This window comes from Schistosoma haematobium, chromosome 1 (genome assembly GCF_000699445.3).
Source record: "Schistosoma haematobium chromosome 1, whole genome shotgun sequence".
Classification (NCBI taxonomy): domain Eukaryota; kingdom Metazoa; phylum Platyhelminthes; class Trematoda; order Strigeidida; family Schistosomatidae; genus Schistosoma; species Schistosoma haematobium.
Window position 1 is genome coordinate 45434105 of NC_067196.1, and position 22642 is coordinate 45456746.

The following is a 22642-nucleotide window of genomic DNA, read 5'->3' on the forward strand; positions in this document are numbered from 1 at the left end:
GAGCAGTCGGGTTCAATCTTACGTGTTTCCTTATTCCGTATAGTGAGTCCTGTCTTCCCACCCTTTATTGTCAGAGCTGGGGTCTTTCCTTGTCTCTGTGAGATGAATTTAGGTTCATTCAAGTCAACTTGTGGAGTGTCTTTAGGACTATTTTCAAGTGTATAGGTTTAGTTGGATGCGTGTTATCACACGACTCACATCTTAGTACATTACTGAGCGAACAGCCGGGATTAGACATGTCGTTATGCTTTTTGGTGTCAGTTGGGGTCCGTATCTTATCTAAAGGTTTCTGATCAGCAGACTCACATAGCTCAACAGAGTGATCAGCCGCTTGTGGAGTGATGTTATGCTTATTGTTCATGTGATATAATCTATTTACTGTGTTGCAAACTGTCTCTGGCTGGTTATTTACTGTAACACTCCCATGTATTCTTATCGCTTCACGTCTTCTTACACAACGTTGACAAAGCGTAAGGTCTGGAGTTACTTTTATGGTTTTGCATGGAATTAATGAGCTAATATTTCGCTCGAATCAATAAACTGTTTAGCGTCGTCACGACAGCCAAACTTAAACAGGAGGGGGCATGTTGATCTGACGTTTTTCTAAGGCGGATGATTTTCCAGTTAACTTTCAGCATGCCGCATGCCCTAAAGCAAATATCTCTCGGCTTAGATGGGTGTATGTGGTCAGGGAGATTATACGCAACTGCATCAAAAGAGGACAGCCTCTGTCGTTGCTAGCTCTTCCACTTATTTCTGCTTGTCCGCTCTAATGCTTTTCTTCACTTGTTTGTTTGCTCCGGTGTATTTGGTCTGTGCCTTGACTTTCTCTACTCTTGTTCGGCTGTTGTTAATTGCTATCTTCTTGCTCTTCTTTTCTTGAATCTAGTCCATGGTTTCGATAGAAATCCATTGCTTATGATGATGCTTCTTGAGATCCAGCACCTCATGACACGTTGAAGTTGGTGGTTCTCTGATCCCTTTAGTAGTTTCTTCTTCTTTTAATAGATCCTGTAATGCTTGGAACCTATTTTTGAGATTTGTATTGAATTCGTTCAGTTTGTTAGTATTTCGTAGGGATGCTTTACTAAATTATTGTAATGCTGTTAGCTTAATTGTACAGTGCTTCTTCAGCTTCAATTACCTCTTGGCCACAACGAAGTGGTGATCCGAAGCTATGTCAGTTCCTCTTCTGAGTCTCACGTCTTCCATTGTCCTTCGGAAATTTTTACTGATGCCAATATGATCTATCCGGTTCTCCGTTGTGTTATCGTGTGAGATCCATGTAGCTTTTTATGTGTCCATTTGTGGGAGAATATTGTGCCGCCTATAATCAATTTGTTGAATGCACATAGATTTGCGAATCTCTCGCTATTGTCGTCCCTTTCTCCTAGACCATGTCAGACCATGATATCTTCATAACCGTTGTTATCCATTACGACTTTGGCGTCTAAGTCTCTCACCAGGATGGTCAGATCCTTTCTTGGACACTTTGCTATGATTGATTACAGCCTATCGTAGAACTGATCTTTATCGTCGTCATTGCTATCATTGGTGGGTGCATAACACTGGATAACATTCATTGTAATTCCCTCCTTCTTTGTTTTGAATGATGCTTTGATGATTGTGGATCCGTGAGATTCCAATCCTACAAGTGAATTTCGTGTTTCTTTGGACAGCATTAGAGCAATTCCCTGAGTGTGTGGAGCATTTTCCTCTTCGTGACCGGAGTATAGCACCATCTCTCCCGTATCTAGCCTTTGCTGTCCAGCTCGAGTCCAATGGGTTTTGCTGATTCCGAGAACCGCCAGGTTGTATCCCCTCATTTCCGCAGCTCTTTGACAGGTCCACTCGGTTTCCTACATTGTCCGGACGTTCCATGTATCCGTGGTTAGCACCAGCAGTAACCGCAGAAGGCCCTCAGGAGGAGTCTTGAAATCTATAGGTTTGATATTAATCTATATTAATCGTGTGAATGATAATTTACTAGACCCTATTAAGAATGATAATAACAAAGTGAGTATTTTTTCGAATTGGGCGGACCTTGGTTTGTTCTTATGATCGTTCAGTAACTTCGATGACCTTCGTGTTTGTGGCTGTCTAATATCATGTCGAGCATCTTTTTGTTCGCTCAGGATCATGGAAAGGGTGAAAGTTCTTATTACCAATTGCAGAATGATCTCCATGAAAAGTGAGTTTATATGGCACGAATTTTTCAACATGAACTGGTGTAAATCGCAACGTACGTCTTAATGTCTTATTGGCGAATATGTTTATGGCTACCTTAAAGTATTCTTTCGAAACTTGTGACGCTGAAATATGTCTCATATATTTTACTGTATGTACGCACCCATCAGCTTTACCAAAGTTTTACCAGGGACTACTCAAATCTCCACTTAGCCAACTGGAGCTATATAAAGTAGACTCGAATAGGTCTCAACCTTATCTTCCCTAATCTAACTGGTTACCAGTTATATCCTTAGTGTTGATGATTTTAGGGCTACGAGCGTAGCAAACGCGGCGATCGTGACTGAAATTGTTCTTGCGAGAAATGAACCAAATAGACACTAACTATTGTATGAGTTGTAGTGTGACTGCTTTAGTCTACCTGTTAGTGAGAATGTTATATGAACAACGAATCAAGCTTTACGTTTTACGATAAGATTCCAGCGTTTTCCAGCAAGTTTGGACTTGCCGACATGATTCGGTTCGATTGTCAGTGATTTCATGAACTCATGCCACGTCTTTGCTGACATAAGTATTACGTTCGGGTTTACGTTTGGTTCCAAAGATACAGTTCAATCAATTTACGGGTCAAGTGAGATAATAAAAGAGTCCTTCAGAGGTCTTCCAGTTATTTTTTTTACCTAACTACGGAATTTGATTAATGCAACCTGCAGCAAGGTACTTGACAGTCGTATAAACTTTGTATCGTAGTTAACTTTGTAATCATGGTATTCTTCAATTAGTTGCTACCAGTGGCAATTTGATATAGTATCAAAAACCCCGGACATTATCTACAGTCTCATGCAGATAAAGGTCAGCGTCATGAATTCAGTATATTTTAGTACCAAAAGACTTCTATTGACCCTTGAAATTTAAGAAATACGATAAGAAAACCATATATATATATCACAATACATGAGCTACATTAGCATGTGCTCTGGTACTTATTTTATTTATTTATTTGAACACATAAATATTGGTACAGGAGGGCACCAAATATATATGCGTCACACAAAGCAATAAGAATTTGCAGAGAAGGAAAAAAAAGGTAAGGAGTGTAAAAAAACGATAACGAACAGATTAGTGTAAGGTAGTGTAATAATAATAATGGGGGAAACAGGAACCTACACTCAGAAGAGATCTTTCAGTTAAGGAAGAAGCAACCACTTTTTATGAAGAAAGTAAAAGGTTACAGCAGGATCGCCACTGGCTTCTATTCTGAGCCATATCTGATAACGTCTCCACTCGAGAACGTTTAGATAGAACCGAATTTCCACCATAGGCAAGCTGCTGTATAAGTCGAAAAATAAGGATAGACAGAGTAGGAATAAAAGAGAGTGAATAAATGACGTAGTAAATAATAACAGTAGTAATAATAATAATGTGGATCGTTTGATTGTCAATTGAAGCAAGAAAAGTATTTTCCATAATTGTCGACAGTTCATCATATTTGTGTGTGGGCTGTGATACTGCTCGGATGCCCAGACCGAAGCAGGTGGTCTTCTTAGGAGGCCACACCCCGAGCCTTCGACCTGAAGGTCTGATCTACAAGGCAGTGGAGCATCGTGAGGAGATGCAGTCCCATGGTAGCCGGTGACCAAGATTGGTTCATACGCCATTTGTTCTTGCAGGATACTGGAGCCCATGTGCACCATTGGTTTGGAATCCGGTTAAAGCGCCGGACATTCGCTTTTAGTCCTCTCATTTTCGTAAACAACATCCCCGCCACGAGAAGGCAGTGAGTAGGACTTCCCTGGCAGAGGCTGTATACGCGTGGCCGTGTGAGAGCATTTGGAGAGGGGGGCGGGCCCACCCCACTCTCGGCCATACCAGGGCATCTGGTACTGGATACATTTTAAATGGACTTTTAACGTGTTAAAATAGGATTACGCTTAACATTTTATTTTGACAAGGCATTTATATTCCTGTTTTAACTCTTTCGTTCATTATCAAGGTTAAAGGAAATTTCAGAACAAATCAAGCGTGACGGGGTTTCTATACCTGATGTTTTGCGTCCATTAACCCGGGATTCAATAGCACAATGTGTAATCAGTCCTTCACACATAGCTTTTCGTTTAGAGGTAAGGTTATCTGTAAGTAGTATTCACCACTTTAGGACGGTCAAGTGTGTCGGGTGGCTTACACCATAAATTCTGATCGTTTATCACAGAAGCCTGATAGAAAGTAAGTTTTTCATTTTAATTTACTCCAAAAGGCGAAAGCAAGGGATGTCGTGCAGTGACTCATCCAGTACTGTTAGAGAGGGGGTTGTAGCTCGTACTGGAAGTACACAACATGGAAGTCGTTCATATAGGTCGCCTTTAAATGTTCTTGGTAGAACATCTAGAGGCATCAGCTTTTTGCGTGAAATGCAACGTCAGGGGATTTACCTGGCGAGGCCAGTTACACATCAAATTCCTGAGAGTGAAATTCCAGAGGTATTGATTGAAGAATGCCAAACTGTCTTGCAAGTAAGTATCGGTTTTCGAGTACGTCTTTGTTCGTATGTAGCTTTTACTTATGTAACAGTATTGTATTTATTATATATTTTGAATCATAATGACAAACATGACCCATTCCAATTACTTGTATGTGGATGATCCACTTATAAGGTTTTGCTTGAATCTTATGCAATTTTAGATAGCACATGGCTTTTTTTCAAAATTGGTAATGGTCATGTGGTCGGCTTTTCAACTAACGGAGTTGTGAATTTTTTAACTGTCGGAATCGTTAATGATGTTATTAATTTTTAGGGGAAGTCACGGCAAGTAATCGTCCGTGAACTACAGAATACGAATTTGGACGTTAATATGGCGGTGAATAATTTGCTTTCTCGTGATGATGAAGCGGAACAGGGTAACGGTGGAAATTCTAGTGATGGAAATGCTCCTGGAGCTGGGGCAGGCGGAAACTCGGACGACTGGGACGATGAAGCAGTGGAGCTGTTGTCATTCTTTGAGTACCCAGATAGCCATGGACTTTTTGATGCTGATGGACTAATAGCTGATGAAATGGCTGGGCCCCCCACATCTCCGCGTTTTCGCGGTGATTTGACATCCGATTATGGTTAGTGTAACATATTTTAATGCATTAATCTCTCGCTATTCGGTACAAGGGGTGGATTAGTGTTAAAGTTTATTTCCCTATAATTGGGTGTCAGCGGTAAAGCGTTAAGATACATTTGTTTATTCTACCCCATTGTTACCGCGTTCAATAGAATTTTATTATCATTCTGAAAAATAAGTACATATATTTGCGATTGTACAACTTTGAAAATGAATTCCCTGAAAAAAATAATTCTTCGCTGAACCAATCTTTCTTATTTTATGTTTCAATGGGTGTATTCTGTTTACTTAAGTGTTAACCGGCAGCCTTTTTGACTAAAAGACGTTTTGGACAAGCTAGTCAGGATTTTAGTTCTGTGTAAAGGGTTTATCAGTTGTTTTTAATTTCTAGCATATTTTGTTAGTGGTACTTCATACGCACAAGTATTGTATCATATTTAGTCATGAACTTTCATCCAATTCTCAAGGAAATATCTTTGTTTACTTTAGGGAATTTCGGATAAGCTCATGCTAATAACCAAATGAAAATATGTAGTAGTACTAGTCTGTTGATATAGTTTAAGTGAAATACACAAACAAAGGTTGACCTTTTGACTTTTTTGGAAACCATTTGTGTTTTGATTTAGTCTTAGAGTTGTTTAGGTTCCTACAGGTGAATTAATTATAATCTTGAATGCATGTATTTAAGGTTTTTAAGATTTCGTAATGCCATTATAATTTGGTTGATACTCTGTGTATAAAATTAGGTTTTCGTTCTGATATCTGCTAATGTAACGATTTTTGTTACCTGTTTAGAATATGGTTTTCTTAGTGATCGTCGCAAACGTCGCCGTATGGAATCCCATTTATACAATAGAGGTAACGAACTGTATTCCGGACGCAATACTTCTGTCGTAAGCGACACAACCTACAATAGATCTGTTGCAGATTCACTTAGAAACTCAACTGCTTCGGATTCTGTGAGTAGATTTTTTACAGGGTTTTCTAGTCCTTATATTCAAATCCTTTTTAGTGTTTCTATTTCAATCAGTTTATTTTAAAAATTGTACTAAACATCAACTCTTATTTTTGGATTTCTGATATTTACGTATTGTCCTACAGTTACTTCTCCTGAATGATGCATTATCATGTCCGTATCTGTAAACCTATCAATAGTATTTGCTTAGCTATTGAAGATCTCTGTTAATTCGATGATGTGACGTAAGTATTTGTTTCCTTGTGTACGAACATGAACATGAAATGAAAAGTAGTATAACATTAGTTTTCTTGATAAACCAAGATGTAGACTTTGATTATGAAGCCGAACGAAAAAAAGTGCTAAGAATCGATTCTATTTGCTTATTAAGAGGTAAATAAATCAACGACGTTTAGCCTTTGTTTTCGTAACAATCTAGAATTACAATAAAAAGAATTGTCATAGGTGATGTGAATTATGCAACATCTCATGCTGCCGTAGCCGACCTAACGACGTTCATGTCCAGTGAATATCTAACGCAATTTTATCCAAGGAAATAAGACTTCAGAATCTCATATTAACTGAATCTATGATTTCTGTGAATGTATTTATAAATAGATTTATACATCTGTTTGATGCTTTGTGATATCTAATTTATGTGACTAGTAATTTCTATCAGAGTTATCGTCATGTTATTTTCTTATACTCAGGCAAGTGATAACGTCAAACAGTCTGGCAGTTCTACCCGTTACTATGTACAGTTGTGTGATGTACTCGAATTCTGGCCAGATCCTGAAAATTCAGAATTAAATTTGCACTTTGTGCATATCACAGCACTTCATTCTGAATTAGTTGCTTTAACAACTTGGGGTGAACTCCATCAATGGAGGTGGGGAGATTCTACTCCTTTTTTTATGCGCAATACGGCAAACTTAAAGGAAGATAACGATAAGAAAGTAAGTTAAAATTGTCTAAGTTGTTTAGTTTTAGATGTATTTTAAGTGATATCTATTGAAATAAGTCAGCTAATATCTTCATTGTTTCTAATAGTAAATGTTTGTCAAAGTGAATAGATTTTTATTAGTTACTTACTAGTATTTCTACTAGATCAATCTTCAGTTGCTTTTGTTATTGTTTCTAAAGATTATAGACTCAGAATCAACAGGACATGCAGAGCACAGCTTCTCTGCGGTGTACCATCCACGAGTTTTGGACCTTGGTTTGGGCGATGAGAAAATAATCAAACTTTCTGGCTGTGCTACTCGGGCAACTGTGTTAACAGCTACAGGGAAGTTTGCTACATGGATGGATGAAAGTCTTGTCCATTCGTTACCTGCCTCCTACCCATTAGGCTCATTATCTGGTTCCTTAGGAATAGAGCATCAGGCTGTTTTGTTTCCTGAACTACGTGATGAAACCGTTGTCGAAATTCATACTGCTCCACTAGTGACTGTTATCCGCTGTTTATCCGGTTCAGTATATTGGTGGTATGTTACAATCGGTTAAATTTCTTATATTTTCAACTTATTTATAGTGTGACAGTTTTGGACTTTACTGTGTTTTGTATTTTCTTTTCTCAAGAGCTAAACTCTCAGCTTAGTTTTTTAGTGTTTGTCTGTATTTGAAGTAGTTTATATGCTTCTGTTTTTAAAAATGGTATTAAACAAGTGTAATTAAATGATGTCAATTGCTACTGGTTATCGAACATGTGAAGTATTTTCATTTAATTATCTACAGGGGAATTTATCCTTCCTACATGAGGCAGCGAGCGATCGAAAAAATGCGTCAAAATCGTGTCTCATCAGTTTCTAAAAGAACTAATGCGTCATCCAAAAATTCTGGCAGTCGTCGATATTGTTTATCTCAGCAGTCCAGCAGCAACTCCACTTCAGAGTCATCAAATACCAGTACAGGAGAAATTCATGGGCAAAACGTGACAGATATATCAAGTTCAAGTACTGGGATTGTACCTGGTTCGTTTGTTTGTATACGTAGTGCTCCAATATTCCATGCTGGAGCGATTGGTTTTACTGTAGTTGGTGGAGTACCGAAGGTGTGTTTATTGAAGCTCCCATTTTTCATTATTGTGTTTGGTATTTTATGTATTTACAAATCTAGTAAAATAAGTCACGTGAGAATCATAGTTCAAATAATCAATTTTCGTTCATCAAGCTGTAGGTTCAAATTTCTTATCGGATACGTTTTTGGTACTATTCATACGATAGGCATCTTTCACAGCCTTATACATTAGTGTTCATTATTATTATTTGAGTTACATCAGGTGATGTCCAAGAGATATCTCAATGCTTTGAACGTTGTGAATTGAACATTGTGATGACATGCAATCATATTACAGTTGCTTTGGGATGCTGATATTGCTCTTAAGAAAAAGTGTATTTATTAGTCACATATGAAACCGTGACTTTCCGTATTGAACACTTATATTACTAGAAGTAAAGATTCTTGTATTCAAAGGGCAAAGTTTGTAAATCTAATGTGTTTCGTAGTAATCGACCAAAAGTGATCTTTATCAACATTAATTTAAATATCATTTTTTACAATACTGTAATCTAAACGAAGTCTTCTAGTTTTAAAACTTTGTACCAAATCTGTTCTATGTTGTGTTTTTGCTTGAATGGTTTCCAGTTCCTGACAATTGAGACTTGGTGGGACTATAGATTATGAAATTATGTTGGTCTAAATGGATAATAAACCTACACCAATATATAACCTTCCTAATTGATCTATTACAGAAATATTCTGTTAGTGTTCATGTCAGAAAGTTTGGGATATATCAACCATTAATCGTTTTTAGAAAGGTATATAGGAACAAGATTGCTCTATCACAAGTTTACTTGAGCCTCTTCATCAGTATTTAGAATAGACTTTCCAGAATACACCCCAACATGCAATAACAGCCTGGTACACTGACATCAGATCAGGACCTTTCTGAAATCCCTTTTAAATTATTCTGAAAATGATTTCAACACGTTTTAGGAATGTTGCCTACATTGTTCTGGTTTGTTCTTCATGCTGTCTCATGTAGATTCAGCATGTCTGGTAAAGATAATCTTGTTATTTGCCTTACTCTCTATTGATTTTGTCCCTGACTTGTATTTGCCTAGGTGGGAACGCTACTTGAAGATGCCTGGAAAACAACGGATGTATGTCGCTTTCGTATTAACGTTATGAACTCCACTTCCTTTACATCAGGAATTAATGAAGGTCCATTTCATCCTCCTGCTTTATCATCTGATTCATCACAACATATACTGACTTGCCCATATACTTTGGGTCTAACAGTTCACAATCAGCATAGCTCGTCACAATGCTCAGCATCTTTGGGTAACAGTGTTTCAGGAGTTCAGTTCCCTAGTGACCAGATAGCCATTTCGTCGAGTGGAAGCAACTCTACCCTAACGTTTCAGGAAATGCCACCTCCACCATCTCCAGCTTCTTCCACATGTAGTGACCAGTCAGGTCCTGTAAGAGTTAGCCCAGGAACATTTAGTGAGTTCATTCTCGAAATGTTTCAGCTAACAATCACTGTTAAATAAACATGTCAACTTTGTACTTTTTAGGTGATGAAGGATTTTTAAAAATTTGATAAGAGATCTTTATTATCAAAATAAATATCATGTAGTTTTCAAAATTTCCACTGTCATTATAAGTTTAATACCTTTCTTGTACATTCCATATTGATTGACTGAAAATGTAACCAAATTATCTATCCACTTATCTTTGGTATAGGAGTATGATGAATTAATATTCCTTGTAGTAAATGTAAGCTACGTTCCATAGCACAAACATGCATGTATTTACTGGATTATAACGAATTTTTTGATAGTCGATATATGGACTTCTACTCGACTAATACACAATATGCTTCATAGAAATTTATCATTAATCCTGTGTAGTGTTTTTTTATCATGGTGAACTGATTTAGCTTTCAGTATGTACTGTCCTTTCTGTACATATTTTCTATCAGCTAAGTAGAGTCAAATATAGTTTTATAGCTTGGACAGTGGAATAGTTCGAGTCAGGTTTTGTTTCTGAAGCCTACCTTTGCAGTAAATCGATTGATATTTCTATTATTTCCCGTTGAAGAGATTTTTTAAGATAAGGAGTTGTGCACATGACTCTTACGATGTTTTGACTGATTATCTGTTAAGTATTTTCCTTATACCGTTTCTGACAATTACGTTCTCACTCTGTTATCACTTTACGCTTACAGAAAGGAAAAAAGTTCCTAGCATCTCGGGCGATCGTAGTGAACGTATTGTCGGGGATTGGGACGTCGGTAATCAAAATAATGGTCGCAGTGCGCGTGGTCGCTCTGCTGATCGAGATCCTTCTATTGGTGTTCCAGTCAATTCCGCTAACAAACGTGGTTCCATCGATTTAAACCATGATGTCATTGATGTAACGAATAGATCAGATATAGGATGTAATCGAGCATCTAATAACTCTACTTTTTCCGAAGAAGATTGGTGTTTAAGCGATGTTGTATTTGTCGAGGATGGGCGAACTCAACCAGTGGGTATTGTACTTAAAGTGGATGGGAATATTGCAGCTGTTAAATTCCTAAAGGTTTGTTACAATATATCTTTGCTTATTAATATTACGTGTAAAGATTATCTGTAAATAAAAATGTACAACCTAAGAAAATGATATCGAAAAGGGAATTCTCTCCACTGAAATGTGTTCATACTTGTTAATGAATCAATGAGTTTCTTCCGTTGTTTGTTAATTATCTCATAAATAATATGAACCCTTTAATTGTAGGAACAAGAACGATCATGTGTGGCTGCCAATTGTCCATATTCCCCTGTATGTGTTCTCATTAATAGCATTTTGGGAGTCAGTTCTTCACTAACCGCCACAACATCAACTTATTCCCAAATTCCCCTCACATCTGCTGACCCAATGAGCTGGCTTAACGTAAGTTTAATAACTACAATGGTGTTTAATTATTTTCAATAGCATTCGTCAGGTTAGATATAGTATTTAAGTCACCTGTTTACGTACAGAAGTGTTTTCATTTCTTCGTAACGTGGAATTTTTTGTAATCCCATGTTTAGCTAATTTAAATTGCAAATTGATTAATTGTGCGTTTGGATTTTAAGGCGTAAAATATTTATATAGGGACAATACTGTGATAGTCTTATGGATATAATGAAATATCTATATTGTGTTTGGAGATCTTTGTCCTCGTTTTAAAGTCTTGATGAAATTCTTTTCATTAAATTGTTCATCATTACATCAAACTTGATTGGGCTAATTATTAGTCGCATATTTTTAACTGTATAGATAGAAAGGGGGTTTGCACCTGAGTCTGATGCGTTGTGGCTTTCTGGGCACTAAACAATAAATCCTGATTTAATACTTTCCGCCAGTGAATTCTCGGGTATCGACTTAGAACACGCAGATGACATATTCCTGTTTGGTGGAGACGCTGATAAAATGCAGTCTTCTGGTAGCACTAAGCAACAATGCCAGGATGTTTGGAATGCGCTTTTCTCCCTCTAGATGCAAGTTGTTGCTTCAGGACTGGTCTGCGTCAACACCTGAACTAAGGATAGGGAGTGAAGTAGTCGAACACGTTGACAACGTCACTTATCTTCGAAGTCTGATTAGCCTTAATGGGTTAGTGTTTGATGAAATCTCAGCACCCATTCGAAAAGCTCGTTTAACTTTTGCTAACTTATGTCACCTATGGCGAAGGCGAGATATCCGTCTATCAATTAAGGGACGAGTATACTTCGTTGTAGTCCGTTCTGTTTTAGTTTACGGCTGCGAAACGTGACCATTAAGAGTAGAAGATACTCGTCAGCTACTAGTATTTGACCACAGATGTCTTAGAAATATTGCTCGCATCTCCTGGGATCACCGGGTAAGTAATAGTGAGGTTAGACGCAGGATATTAGGGAATGATGGTAAATCAGTTTATGAGGTTGTGAATCTTCATCGACTGAGATGGTTGGGCCACGTGTTACGTATGCCCGAACACCGATTACCACGACGTGCAATGCTAACCGGTGTTGGGAATGGTTGGAAGAAAGTTAGGGGTGGCCAAACCAAAACATGGCATCAGTGCTTGAAGTCACTAACTTCTAGCCTGAGCCATGTTGGTAGATGCAGTTTACTTGGTTGGGGTCCGCGTGACTATCGTAACCAATGGTTGGAGACACTTGGTGACATGGCTCAGAATCGTTCACAATGGCGTCGGTGTATACACTCTCTATCTTCCCTTAAACTAAGAGATTAAAATCACTTCATATCTTTCTTTCTACGAACTAATTCATTCTTCCTGCACTATATCCTTATATGCAATCTTTCTTTTATATATTACCACCACTGACTTAACCACTCCTATGAATCGGGTGTTCATCTTGCTGTGCTAATGCGGTATGTCAACTTGGACCGATGCATATATGTGCCTGATCCTGCGTTGTAGCTGACTGATTGACTAGTTTGGTCATATTTATATTTATTTATTTGAGCACATAAATATTAGTACAAATGGACACCGAATACATATGCACCACACAAGTCACTTGATTTGTGTGTGGGCTGTGTTACTGCTCGGGTGCCCAGACCGAAGCGAAGCAGGTGGTTTTCTTAGGGGGTCACACGCGAAGCCTTCGGCCTAAAGGTCTGATCCACAAGGCAGTGGAGCAACGTCAGGTAATGCAGTCCCATGTTAGCCGTTGACCAATAATTGGTTCATACTCCATTTATTTCCCCAGAACTCTGGAGTCCATATACACCATTGGTTTGGAATCAGGGTTTTCCAACTCCTCTAGGTGGGTCCTCCGTGTCCGCCGACCCGGTTAAAGCACCGGATATTCACTTTTCGTCCTCTCAGTTTCGTAGACAACACCCTCGCTACAATGAGGCAGTGAGTAGGACTTCACTGGCTGTGGCTATATACACGTGGCTATGTGAGAGCATTTGAAGAGGAGGAGCGGACTCTCCTCCCCTTCGGCCGTACCAGGGCATTTTGGGGCACTAGTTTGGTTGTTTAGTGTGATAACTTTAATAATGAGTTTTGTTCCAAACAGCGTCTATCGACTGTACGTGTGAGAGCTGTCCATAATCTTTTTGTTTTCTCTGTTTTGTACCTAGGATTGCCGATTGTTACGCAAAGAAGACTTAACGATTGTTCGTAATGCTGGGTTGGTACGAGTCCCTGATGTTGTACAACGCACACCCAGACGTGTATTTGCTGCTCCGAGTAGCAATTACAGTCGGAATTCAGGTGATTCAAGGGTTTCGAAAGGTTTACCTTGCTATGCTCCTAAAATTCTAGCACTTGCGGTTGAAAACAGTCGTATTCATGTCATCGCAGAACAAACAGATGGTGGACCCTATCAATCCGCTTTGTATCAGGTTTACAATTTATCAGGAAAATTAATTATCAACCAAAGAATGCCAGTAAGTGCTTCTGCACTCAAACCTGTTGCAGAAGTAAAGGATGGATCAGCCACAATAACTTGCCCGTCTGAAGTGAGTTTTTTTCCTGATATTATTTGGCTAGTGTATACTTTGTATAATTAACGTAACCACACTATTACTGTCATCAAAGTTATTATCACAAAAAATCTTATCGGTTGAATTTTAATTTCGATTGTTGAATTGCCTACAAGGTTTTCGTTATAAGCCTCGTACATTTGGTCTATTTATGCGTACAATTAGACTTCAAAGTTTTGAATCACCTTATTGACCAGAGTTTTAACGCAATAATATTTTTTTATTATCCTATCCAGTTAATTTACTTTGTGAACAGCACTCAACCCATATTACATTTAGTTCTATGATACAGACACACTGAGTCTATTAGAGGATAGGTGTCTACTCATTCAAGAAAGTTCCTAGTTTAATATCCTCAAATGTATGTAGTATAGTATGCTTTTAGTCTTCGCGCAATACATTTTTGTAGTAATCCTGTTGTTCGTTGTTGAATATGTATCAAGCCGGTGTTTTTATGTTTGTAATCAATAGTCGAATCGTTCTTTAATATAATTTTGTCAAAAATTTGTGAATTTTTTTTTCGTGACAGCATCCGTTACTGTTACGGGATCCTAGTGGTCTAGTTTTGCCATTTATTCCACCTTCAAGAACAGCCAGCCATGAAATATGGACTAATTTGATGTCAGTTGATCTTCCTCCTGTCCAATGTACGTCTTTTGCTTGGATTCGAAATCATTTACCACCGTCTGGAATTTCAGGGTGTACGAATGGACGACAGTCTTCAAAGTCACAAAGTGAACAACAACCACGTTGTCTGTTTGGTCTAGTGGTTGTACAAGACCTTACTTTAATGCCACATATTCTTAGAGCTAATGACGTCCAAGTTGAGAAATTGGTGTGTTTCTCTATCATTGTCCTTTATCATTTCATAGTTTTTCTTTCGTATTTAAAATACTATGATACTTTTTAACGTTTCACTTTTTATCCAATACAGAATGGTTAGATTTCAGCATCGACTGTTGATTTGAATGAATTAGCTACAGCCTTTGTCGGGTGGTAATAACTAATTTACGGTAGCTACTCTTATTAGGTGTAGATTTAATCCTTTTCTAGTTTAGTAGGGTAGACGAAGATTATCATACCACAATTCTTGCCATCTTAGTCACGCTTGTGGGCTGTATTCATAGTTTCTTGTGTGGAAAACCAATCATCTTGTCCTATAAAGATGGCATGGTCCATTTTTCCTACAGCTGTCCTAAAAGATATCTAGACAAATGTGTCGAAAACTTGATAACTTGCTTGACATTTAAAAATTTCTAATTAACACTGATTTTGTCGGTTCTCTCATTTCACAATTCTTAAAAGTAAAGCGATAATCTCACTTTCTGTTATCTAACTTGAATCTGTATGATTTTGCTTGTCTCGATACACACTACTTTTGTAATCAGTAAGTAAATTAGTACATACTATACTGCTTTAAAATGTGATCAAAATAAGTAGGGGTACATACTTTATTATGTCAGTAGAATGGATGTATGATGCAGACATATTATACGCTTTTTGTCGTATATTAAATGTAAACTGTCTGTTAAATGTTTCCTATGTATCTCTAAGATCATTTTAAATAGCGTCTAATGATTATCGAACTTCAAATTACATATCAGTTAATCTATTGTGTATGTTTATCAACCTAGACCCTTTAAATAGACTTATGTAGCAGGACATTCGATTTGGTGGAACTTTGGAATAAATTATCACTATCAGTAGTAGATGTTTTAGATTCACGCCAATCTGTTGGTAAAACGAGGTATTTCTCAGAACTTCTGAAATCCACTCGGAAGGAACAAAACAGGTGGTATGTTAGATGTTATAACTTGTACTATGGTTTATCTTTTTCTACCTTGTGTTAGGAATTATAGTATCTTAAACTAGCCCAATTTTGCTTAAGATAGTTTTATACATAATTTTACATTTAGTGAAGTAGCAGCTCATTGGTTATCCAACAGGGCACCCATTTGAACTTTAGTTCAGGGAGCCTGTTATCTTAATTAATTTCCATTCAAACAGCGTACTTCGTAATCGAGATATAAACTTTTGCTTGGCATATACGTTACACTTTTAAGGTACCTCATGAAACACTAAAATCAAATAAGCATTTCCTGACTAATAATCTCAATCCAATTATTATACCTCAACCTGTAATGTGGTTTTACATTTTACCAGTTGGCTGCTGACTTGTCTTCAGTTGAAAGTCTTAAAGTCGCTTGCGAGATGGCGGATGGACGGCGCAATTTACTTCACATGGCTGTGTCGATGTGTGCACCACAATCTAACAAAGAAACAAGTCCTGAATGGCTGTCAAAACTTGAACCTGTCCTTACTAGCCCTATATTTCGTCCTACTTTTGAGGATAAGACCAAACCAATTAAGGAGGCCAATGAATCTTCTGATGCTTCTGTGATGAAAGTAGTTAATCCAAATACTTCCAGCCGGCAACCCTCATTTTGGTTAGTTAACTTCAAATTACAATGAACTATATCATTTATTATGGTTCTATGCATGGAAATGTTTCACTTTTGTGATAGTAATTTTTTTATTTCTACTTGAAGGTTTGGATCGGGAACTGAAATATATTTCCGTTTATGGTATCTTTGCTTACTAATTACTCCATGACTAAACTGTAGTTTGTTCTGATTTTGGTTTCTCTGAGCTAAATGGTTTACTCATGAGACTTCCGCTGTTATTCTAGCCAATATCTGAGACCAAACTAAGATGTGAAGTCGGTTCATAAACTCATTGTTAGTGTGGGAATGCTCAGTATTCCTTTGTGTGGTTCATGAATTAATTATAATCTCAGTAGTTGGAAATGCTAGTTGATGAGGGTCATAATCAATTTCAGTGGTACACATACATTATTTCTATATATTCATCACAATCCTTAGCTTAGTATTCGATCCTACTTCTCATTTACTACTTTTTTGCTTATATCCCTTTTATTTAGCTGATATTTACTTCTTTCCTTTTTATCATGTGAATTTTCCTTTCTTTTGATGTGGAATGCGGCAACTTGGACCTATGAATGTTCGTATATGACCCTTGTTTATGATTAGTCGGCTACTGATCAACATGTATTGAGTCTTCAGATTGTATATACTAGCAAGCCAGTTGTATTTTCATACGTTTCATGAAGTTTTGAATGCTGTCTTGTAAGGTTTTCTCAACCATGTTACTTCTTTAAACTTTGTAGTTGTTCTTTTCATTATATCAGTGCAAAACGTCCTAGTCAAATAGTTAACTAGTATGTATTATCTAGTTGCGTTTTTACATTGCTAGTGGAAAGTATTTCATTTGATTCCAGCTACTATTCTGTATGTGTAATTTTTTGTCTGTAAATTGGATGTCAACCATTTATCATGTTACGTCCTTCTGGTATCTGTTGGATTTAAGTAAATCTATTCAGTCAGTCAGTAACAACGTAGAACTTCGTACATACGTACATCAGTTCGAGTTGCCACACCACATTAGCACAGAGATGCAGTGGTTGATTCAAATCCCGTAGTGCTAGATGTAGTAAAATTATAAGCCGTGTAAATCTATTAGATGCTCACAAACTATCATTGGTATTAAATTGATGCGAATAACTTGATACTTTTTAGCATTAGAATTACAATTACAGTCGCACATTTCAACCCACTCTAGATATGATCATATAGTTATTTTCTGTAACTGATTTATCATTTTTTCATCAATGCATACTTTATCTTACAGGTCATCCGTAGCTCGCTCTTCTGCCGGCTCTGGATGTTTGAGCATGCATGAACTGTTTATTCGATCTTCTATTGAAGCTGCTACTGTTGCGGCGGCGGCAGCATTATCTAGCTCTACTTCACGTGGTGACTCGGACATCCGCACCACCTCCAACACTGCTCCTTCATCTGGAAATGGTATAAATTTTTGGCATCTTCCTCCAGTACGAAAAGATGAACTTACTCGGAGAATCTCTTCATATCGCATACTTCGTCTTTTAGTAGAGAGTCGACATTTAATACCTAGTTTGATCCCGCTTCTAACCGCTCGCAATACTGAAGACCTTACACCATTTATGTTGGCAATTAAAATTCGAGCTTACAGTGTTGCTCGATTTTTGTATGATACCATTCGGGTGATTACGATTTTATCTTAAATTTATTTTGAACATTTTTCGGGTCGATTTGATATTTAATGTTTTTTTTTTGTAAAGAAGCAGTGGTTTCAGTTAAATATTTAAGTTAAGTCATAAAATGTTGTTACTTTTTGATCCTTCACCCTCTCAAAATGAATTTTTGTAGAGTCCCATCCTATATTCCAAGAATCTACTACAGTTAGAGAGCAGACTACCTATCTACCTTACTTCACATTCATTTTTTTCATTACTGTCTCATCCATTTTCACAATATTTTCAATCCCGTTGAGAGACAATTCTAAGCTCATCATTTCCAAGAATATTTGTTTACAATACTGGGGCCACTGTACAACAGTAACATACAATACTTACATATGTTTATTTACATGTCACATGAGTACTTAGAAGCCAGTGTACCGCATGCAATAGGAGTTAGCTTTCAAACACAACACATTATTTTATCAACAAAATTGGCACTTAAATCCATATGTGTACTGGTTTTTTGTTAAGCATCTATCGTCATTTTTTCTTCAGTGTCATTTTATGGTTATCTGAAGCAAAACAAAACTTTGTGGCTCAGTGGACACCCAACCTCATGATCGACCTGCTGGATTATGTTAGTATGTGGAAGCATTTGGTTGGGTGGATAAGGGAACCTCATAGAACCCTGTTCAATAGTATGGTATACCTGAAAGGATTGCCACTTTCATACGGAATTCTTAGGACGGACTACACTGCAAAGTCGTACATGGAGGATCGCTGATAGATGCATTCCAAGTGAAGACTGGGGTCAGATAGATAGTCAGTCAGTCAATCAGTAACAACGTAGAACTTCGTACATACGTACATCAGTTCGAGTTGCCACACCACATTAGCACAGAGATGCAGTGGTTGATTCAAATCCCGTAGTGCTAGATGTAGTAAAATTATAAGCTGTAATCAGAAAAACTATGGTTTGAAGATGTCATTCAAGGAGTATAATCCAGTGAAATAAATTTGGAAAGAGAAAAAGAAAGGGACATGAAGAATTCAGAAGATTAGAATTTGGGAGGACACAAAGAGTGTATGCACCTGCGCCATTGCAAACGATTTTGGGCCATGTCATTCAGGGTCTATAACCATCGATTGCTATCATCTCGCGGTCCCCAACCAGGTAGTCTACACCTACCAACACGGCTCAGTCCACTTGTCAGTGACTTCATGGACTTGTGCCATGTTTTGGTCTGGCCGCCCCTAGATTTCTTCCAACCTACTCCTATACAACAAAACATCGCACGTTGGGGCAGTCGGTGGTTGGGCATACGTAACACGTGTCCCAGCCATCTCAACCGATGAAGTTTCACTATTTCATCAATTGATTTGCCATCCTTACCTAGTACCCGCTTCCTAACAACTGTATTAGTTACTCGGTGGTTTCACGATATACGACCAATGTTTCGAAGACACCTATGATCAAATACTAGTAACCTACGAATATCCTCTACTCTTACTGGCCATGTATCATTGCCATAAAGTAGGACGGAACGAACTGCTGCGCAGTAAACACGTCCTTTGGTTAATAGAGGGATATCTCGCCTTCGCCATAAATGACGCAAATTGGTAAAAGCCAGTCGAGCCCTCTGTACCCGTGCTGAGACTTCGTCACACACTAGACCACAAGGGCTGATAAGACTTCCAAGATAAATGAAGCGGTCAACATGCTCAACTACTTCACACTCTATCATTAGTTCAGGTGTCGATGCAACCCAATCCTGAAGCAACATTTTACATTTCGAGGGGGATAAGGTTGCTTACTCTCGCCCTTTTACTCTTGATGTTCGGTTGGATTACGAAGACCTCGACGTCTCAGAAGAAACATGGGATATGTTGTGACTTGTGAGTGCAGATTTAGATAGCAGCGTACTTATCGACCAGATCAACGACACGTAAAACACGTAAGGACGACCTAGAGTTCTGATTGACCCTGCTTCGCTGTCTAGCCAGCCAGTTGAGTCCAGAACACATGTCTCAGCCTCTGCGATATGAATTCTTATATTTCAGACATACTCTGTTTATATACCAACCAAACAGACCACATCGTACCATAAAATAGAAAACAACATTTGTACAATATTTAACAAGTGAAATAAATACTGACCAATAGGGAATGTCCATTTAAAGTTCAAGGACATCATTAGACTTAACATGATAATTATTGGTATATTTTTCCAAATATCCTAACAGGATACAATAAACAGCTTGGATGCAGCTAGACGATTTGGACTTCTCAAATGATTTAGCTCTTCTATCACATACACGGTAATAGATGCTGGTTAAGACAGTCAGTATAGCAACAGACTCACCAGTAGTAGGCCTCGGCATTCATAAGGGAAATAGATCCTGGGATACAACACAGTCAGCACCAACCAAATCACACTTGATGGAGAAACTCTGGAAGAGGTGGAAAGTTCTATTTGCCTGCGCAACATCATTGATCTATAAGAAGGATCTGATGCAGATGTAAAGGTGCGGATTAGCAAAACAACAGCAACATTTCCACAAGTGAAGAACAAATGAACTCAAAACAATTATTAGCCAACACCTAAGTTTGGATTTTTAACATAAGCGTCAAGACAGTTATATTGTATGGAACTGAAACTTGGAGAACTACTAAAACTTTCATCAAATATGTACAAGTATTTATAAACAATTGTCTACACAAGATACTTAATGTCCATCAACTGGATACCATCTGCAACAACCTACTGTGACAGAACAAATCAGCTTCCAGTTGAAGAGGAAATTAGGGAAAGACGTTGGAGGTTTGTAGGACGTACATTGCGAAAACCATCAGTCTGCACCATGAGGCATGTCATAACTTGGGATGCTAAAGGTAAAGAGAAAGAGCGAAAAACACATCGCTCCATAATCGCAGTCAGATATCAAATGAATGAATGGGGCTTGTTAATAACTGGAAAGGACAACCCAAAACAGAGTTACTTGGAGAATCTTGTTCGATGACCTATGCTTCCACGATAGGTTACTGGCATAAGTAATTAAGTGACTAAGTGAGATTACTAATTTCTAAAAGGATATAATATTGTGGTGTGTGCTACTTATATTGACATAAGTAGTATGTAACGCGAGTCAGGAATGTAATGTCTGACAGCAGAATATTGCGAAGATCAAGAAAGGAAGAACTGTAATAGAAAGCAATTAGTATGGAAATGCAAGAACAATTAAGTCTGAGACAATTATTGAACATTTTGCAAATTAGGTATTATAGTATGGTTTTTCTATTTTACCAAGTAACTGTAATGTTATGCAAGTTCCCAATGCATGTGTCTGATTTTACAGAAGTGGATTTCCGGTTTCAAGAATGACTGACTAGATCAGTGTGTTATCGGGGTCAATATTACTTTACCTCACATCAAAATAATACAGAGAAAGGAATTCAGTTATGCTGCATGATTATTTTAGTTGTCATGAATCATATTTTAAGCTTATATTCTGTTGAATTGTTTCATTTCATTTCTTAGTGTATTTCCGAATTGCCTGGGAATTCCACTGTGGATTATATTTCTGACCGATCCGCATTAGATTTCTTCTCTCCGGCCAGTCACAAACTAGATGATTCTCCACTTTTTCAGCTTTGTTATAACGATACTTGCACTTTCACATGGACCGGTCCTGATCATATTAGACAAGTATGTGATTTCGTTTGATCATTGTTGATTTTTTATGTTCCAGACATTCGCTACTGAATAATTATCTTATTACCTTATTAGAATACTAAAAATATTCGCTGTCAAGTTTTTCAGCTGCTTTTAAGTTAATTTATATCGAAGTTCGTTCACAATCGTCCTAAAATTTTGCGAACTATGATTGTCATTGTTTATTTAAAGCTACTCTAGATAATTTTATGCACTTCATTGTTGACCTGTATAATCCTATTTATTTTACTGAGGACAGTAAAAATAATTCGCTCATTTTTTACTTTTAATGGGTTTGATTTTTAATTTTTTTTTATCATTTGATTTTTATTAGGATATCTTCGAGTGTCGCACTTGCGGTTTAACGGACTCTTTGTGTTGCTGTACGGAGTGTGCACGTGTCTGTCACAAAGGTCACGATTGCCGCCTAAAAAGAACTTCTCCAACAGCCTATTGTGATTGTTGGGAAAAGTGTTGTTGCCAAAGTCTTATATCTGGGTTTCAGGCTCCGCGGCATGAATTATTTTATAAGCTGTTATCGGGAACAAAGCTTATACATAATCGGAACGCTCGTGGGGAACATCTGTTACTTTACTTGGCTAAATGTATGGAGCGCCAAACACGGGAGCAACGACAGCACCGCCCATCTAGACGTCGCCTAACTTCTGCAACAACCCGAACTAACTCTAACTGTAACCCTCCTGTTACTTCTGCGTCAAATACAACATCTAATTGGGAACCGAATAACGGAGCTCAAAATTCGGGACCAGAAGAGCCTGATCATGATCTAGAACCTCCTCGATTTGCACGTGATGCATTTGAATTGGCTCTTGATTGTCCTGCAGCTGTCCATAGCATGCTGACATTAGATAGCAATTCAGATATTCTGGATACTGATTCACTTCAAAAAAATGGCTTCATTAATGAAGACCAAGTAGGATACTTTTTAATTTTTGTGCTTAATACTAGTTCCCGTTTAGTCTGTAATCATTTCATTATTGTATTTCTCTTAGTTATCACATAAATATTGAAAATTTCTCTTTGATCAATAATATTTAATTTTCCTATA

The 22642-nt window shown here is 37.6% G+C and overlaps 1 protein-coding gene across 1 annotated transcript in view; it reads left to right on the forward strand.

Annotated features, from left to right (window-relative positions):
- Positions 1-2108: 2108 nt before the first annotated feature.
- The window catches only part of UBR5 (E3 ubiquitin-protein ligase ubr5), a gene marked incomplete at both ends in the record, with an annotated part of 36467 nt that continues 15933 nt past the window's right edge, over positions 2109-22642 (forward strand). The window contains 18 exons of the mRNA XM_051218498.1: positions 2109-2191; positions 4181-4307; positions 4343-4410; positions 4541-4697; positions 4980-5292; positions 6087-6250; positions 6957-7202; positions 7390-7733; positions 7984-8299; positions 9372-9756; positions 10481-10836; positions 11032-11187; positions 13375-13755; positions 14309-14614; positions 15943-16226; positions 17488-17881; positions 21400-21567; positions 21908-22507. Of these exons, the coding sequence (XP_051074210.1) occupies positions 2109-2191; positions 4181-4307; positions 4343-4410; positions 4541-4697; positions 4980-5292; positions 6087-6250; positions 6957-7202; positions 7390-7733; positions 7984-8299; positions 9372-9756; positions 10481-10836; positions 11032-11187; positions 13375-13755; positions 14309-14614; positions 15943-16226; positions 17488-17881; positions 21400-21567; positions 21908-22507 (4848 nt within the window). The remainder of the gene's footprint in view (positions 2192-4180; positions 4308-4342; positions 4411-4540; positions 4698-4979; positions 5293-6086; positions 6251-6956; positions 7203-7389; positions 7734-7983; positions 8300-9371; positions 9757-10480; positions 10837-11031; positions 11188-13374; positions 13756-14308; positions 14615-15942; positions 16227-17487; positions 17882-21399; positions 21568-21907; positions 22508-22642) is intronic.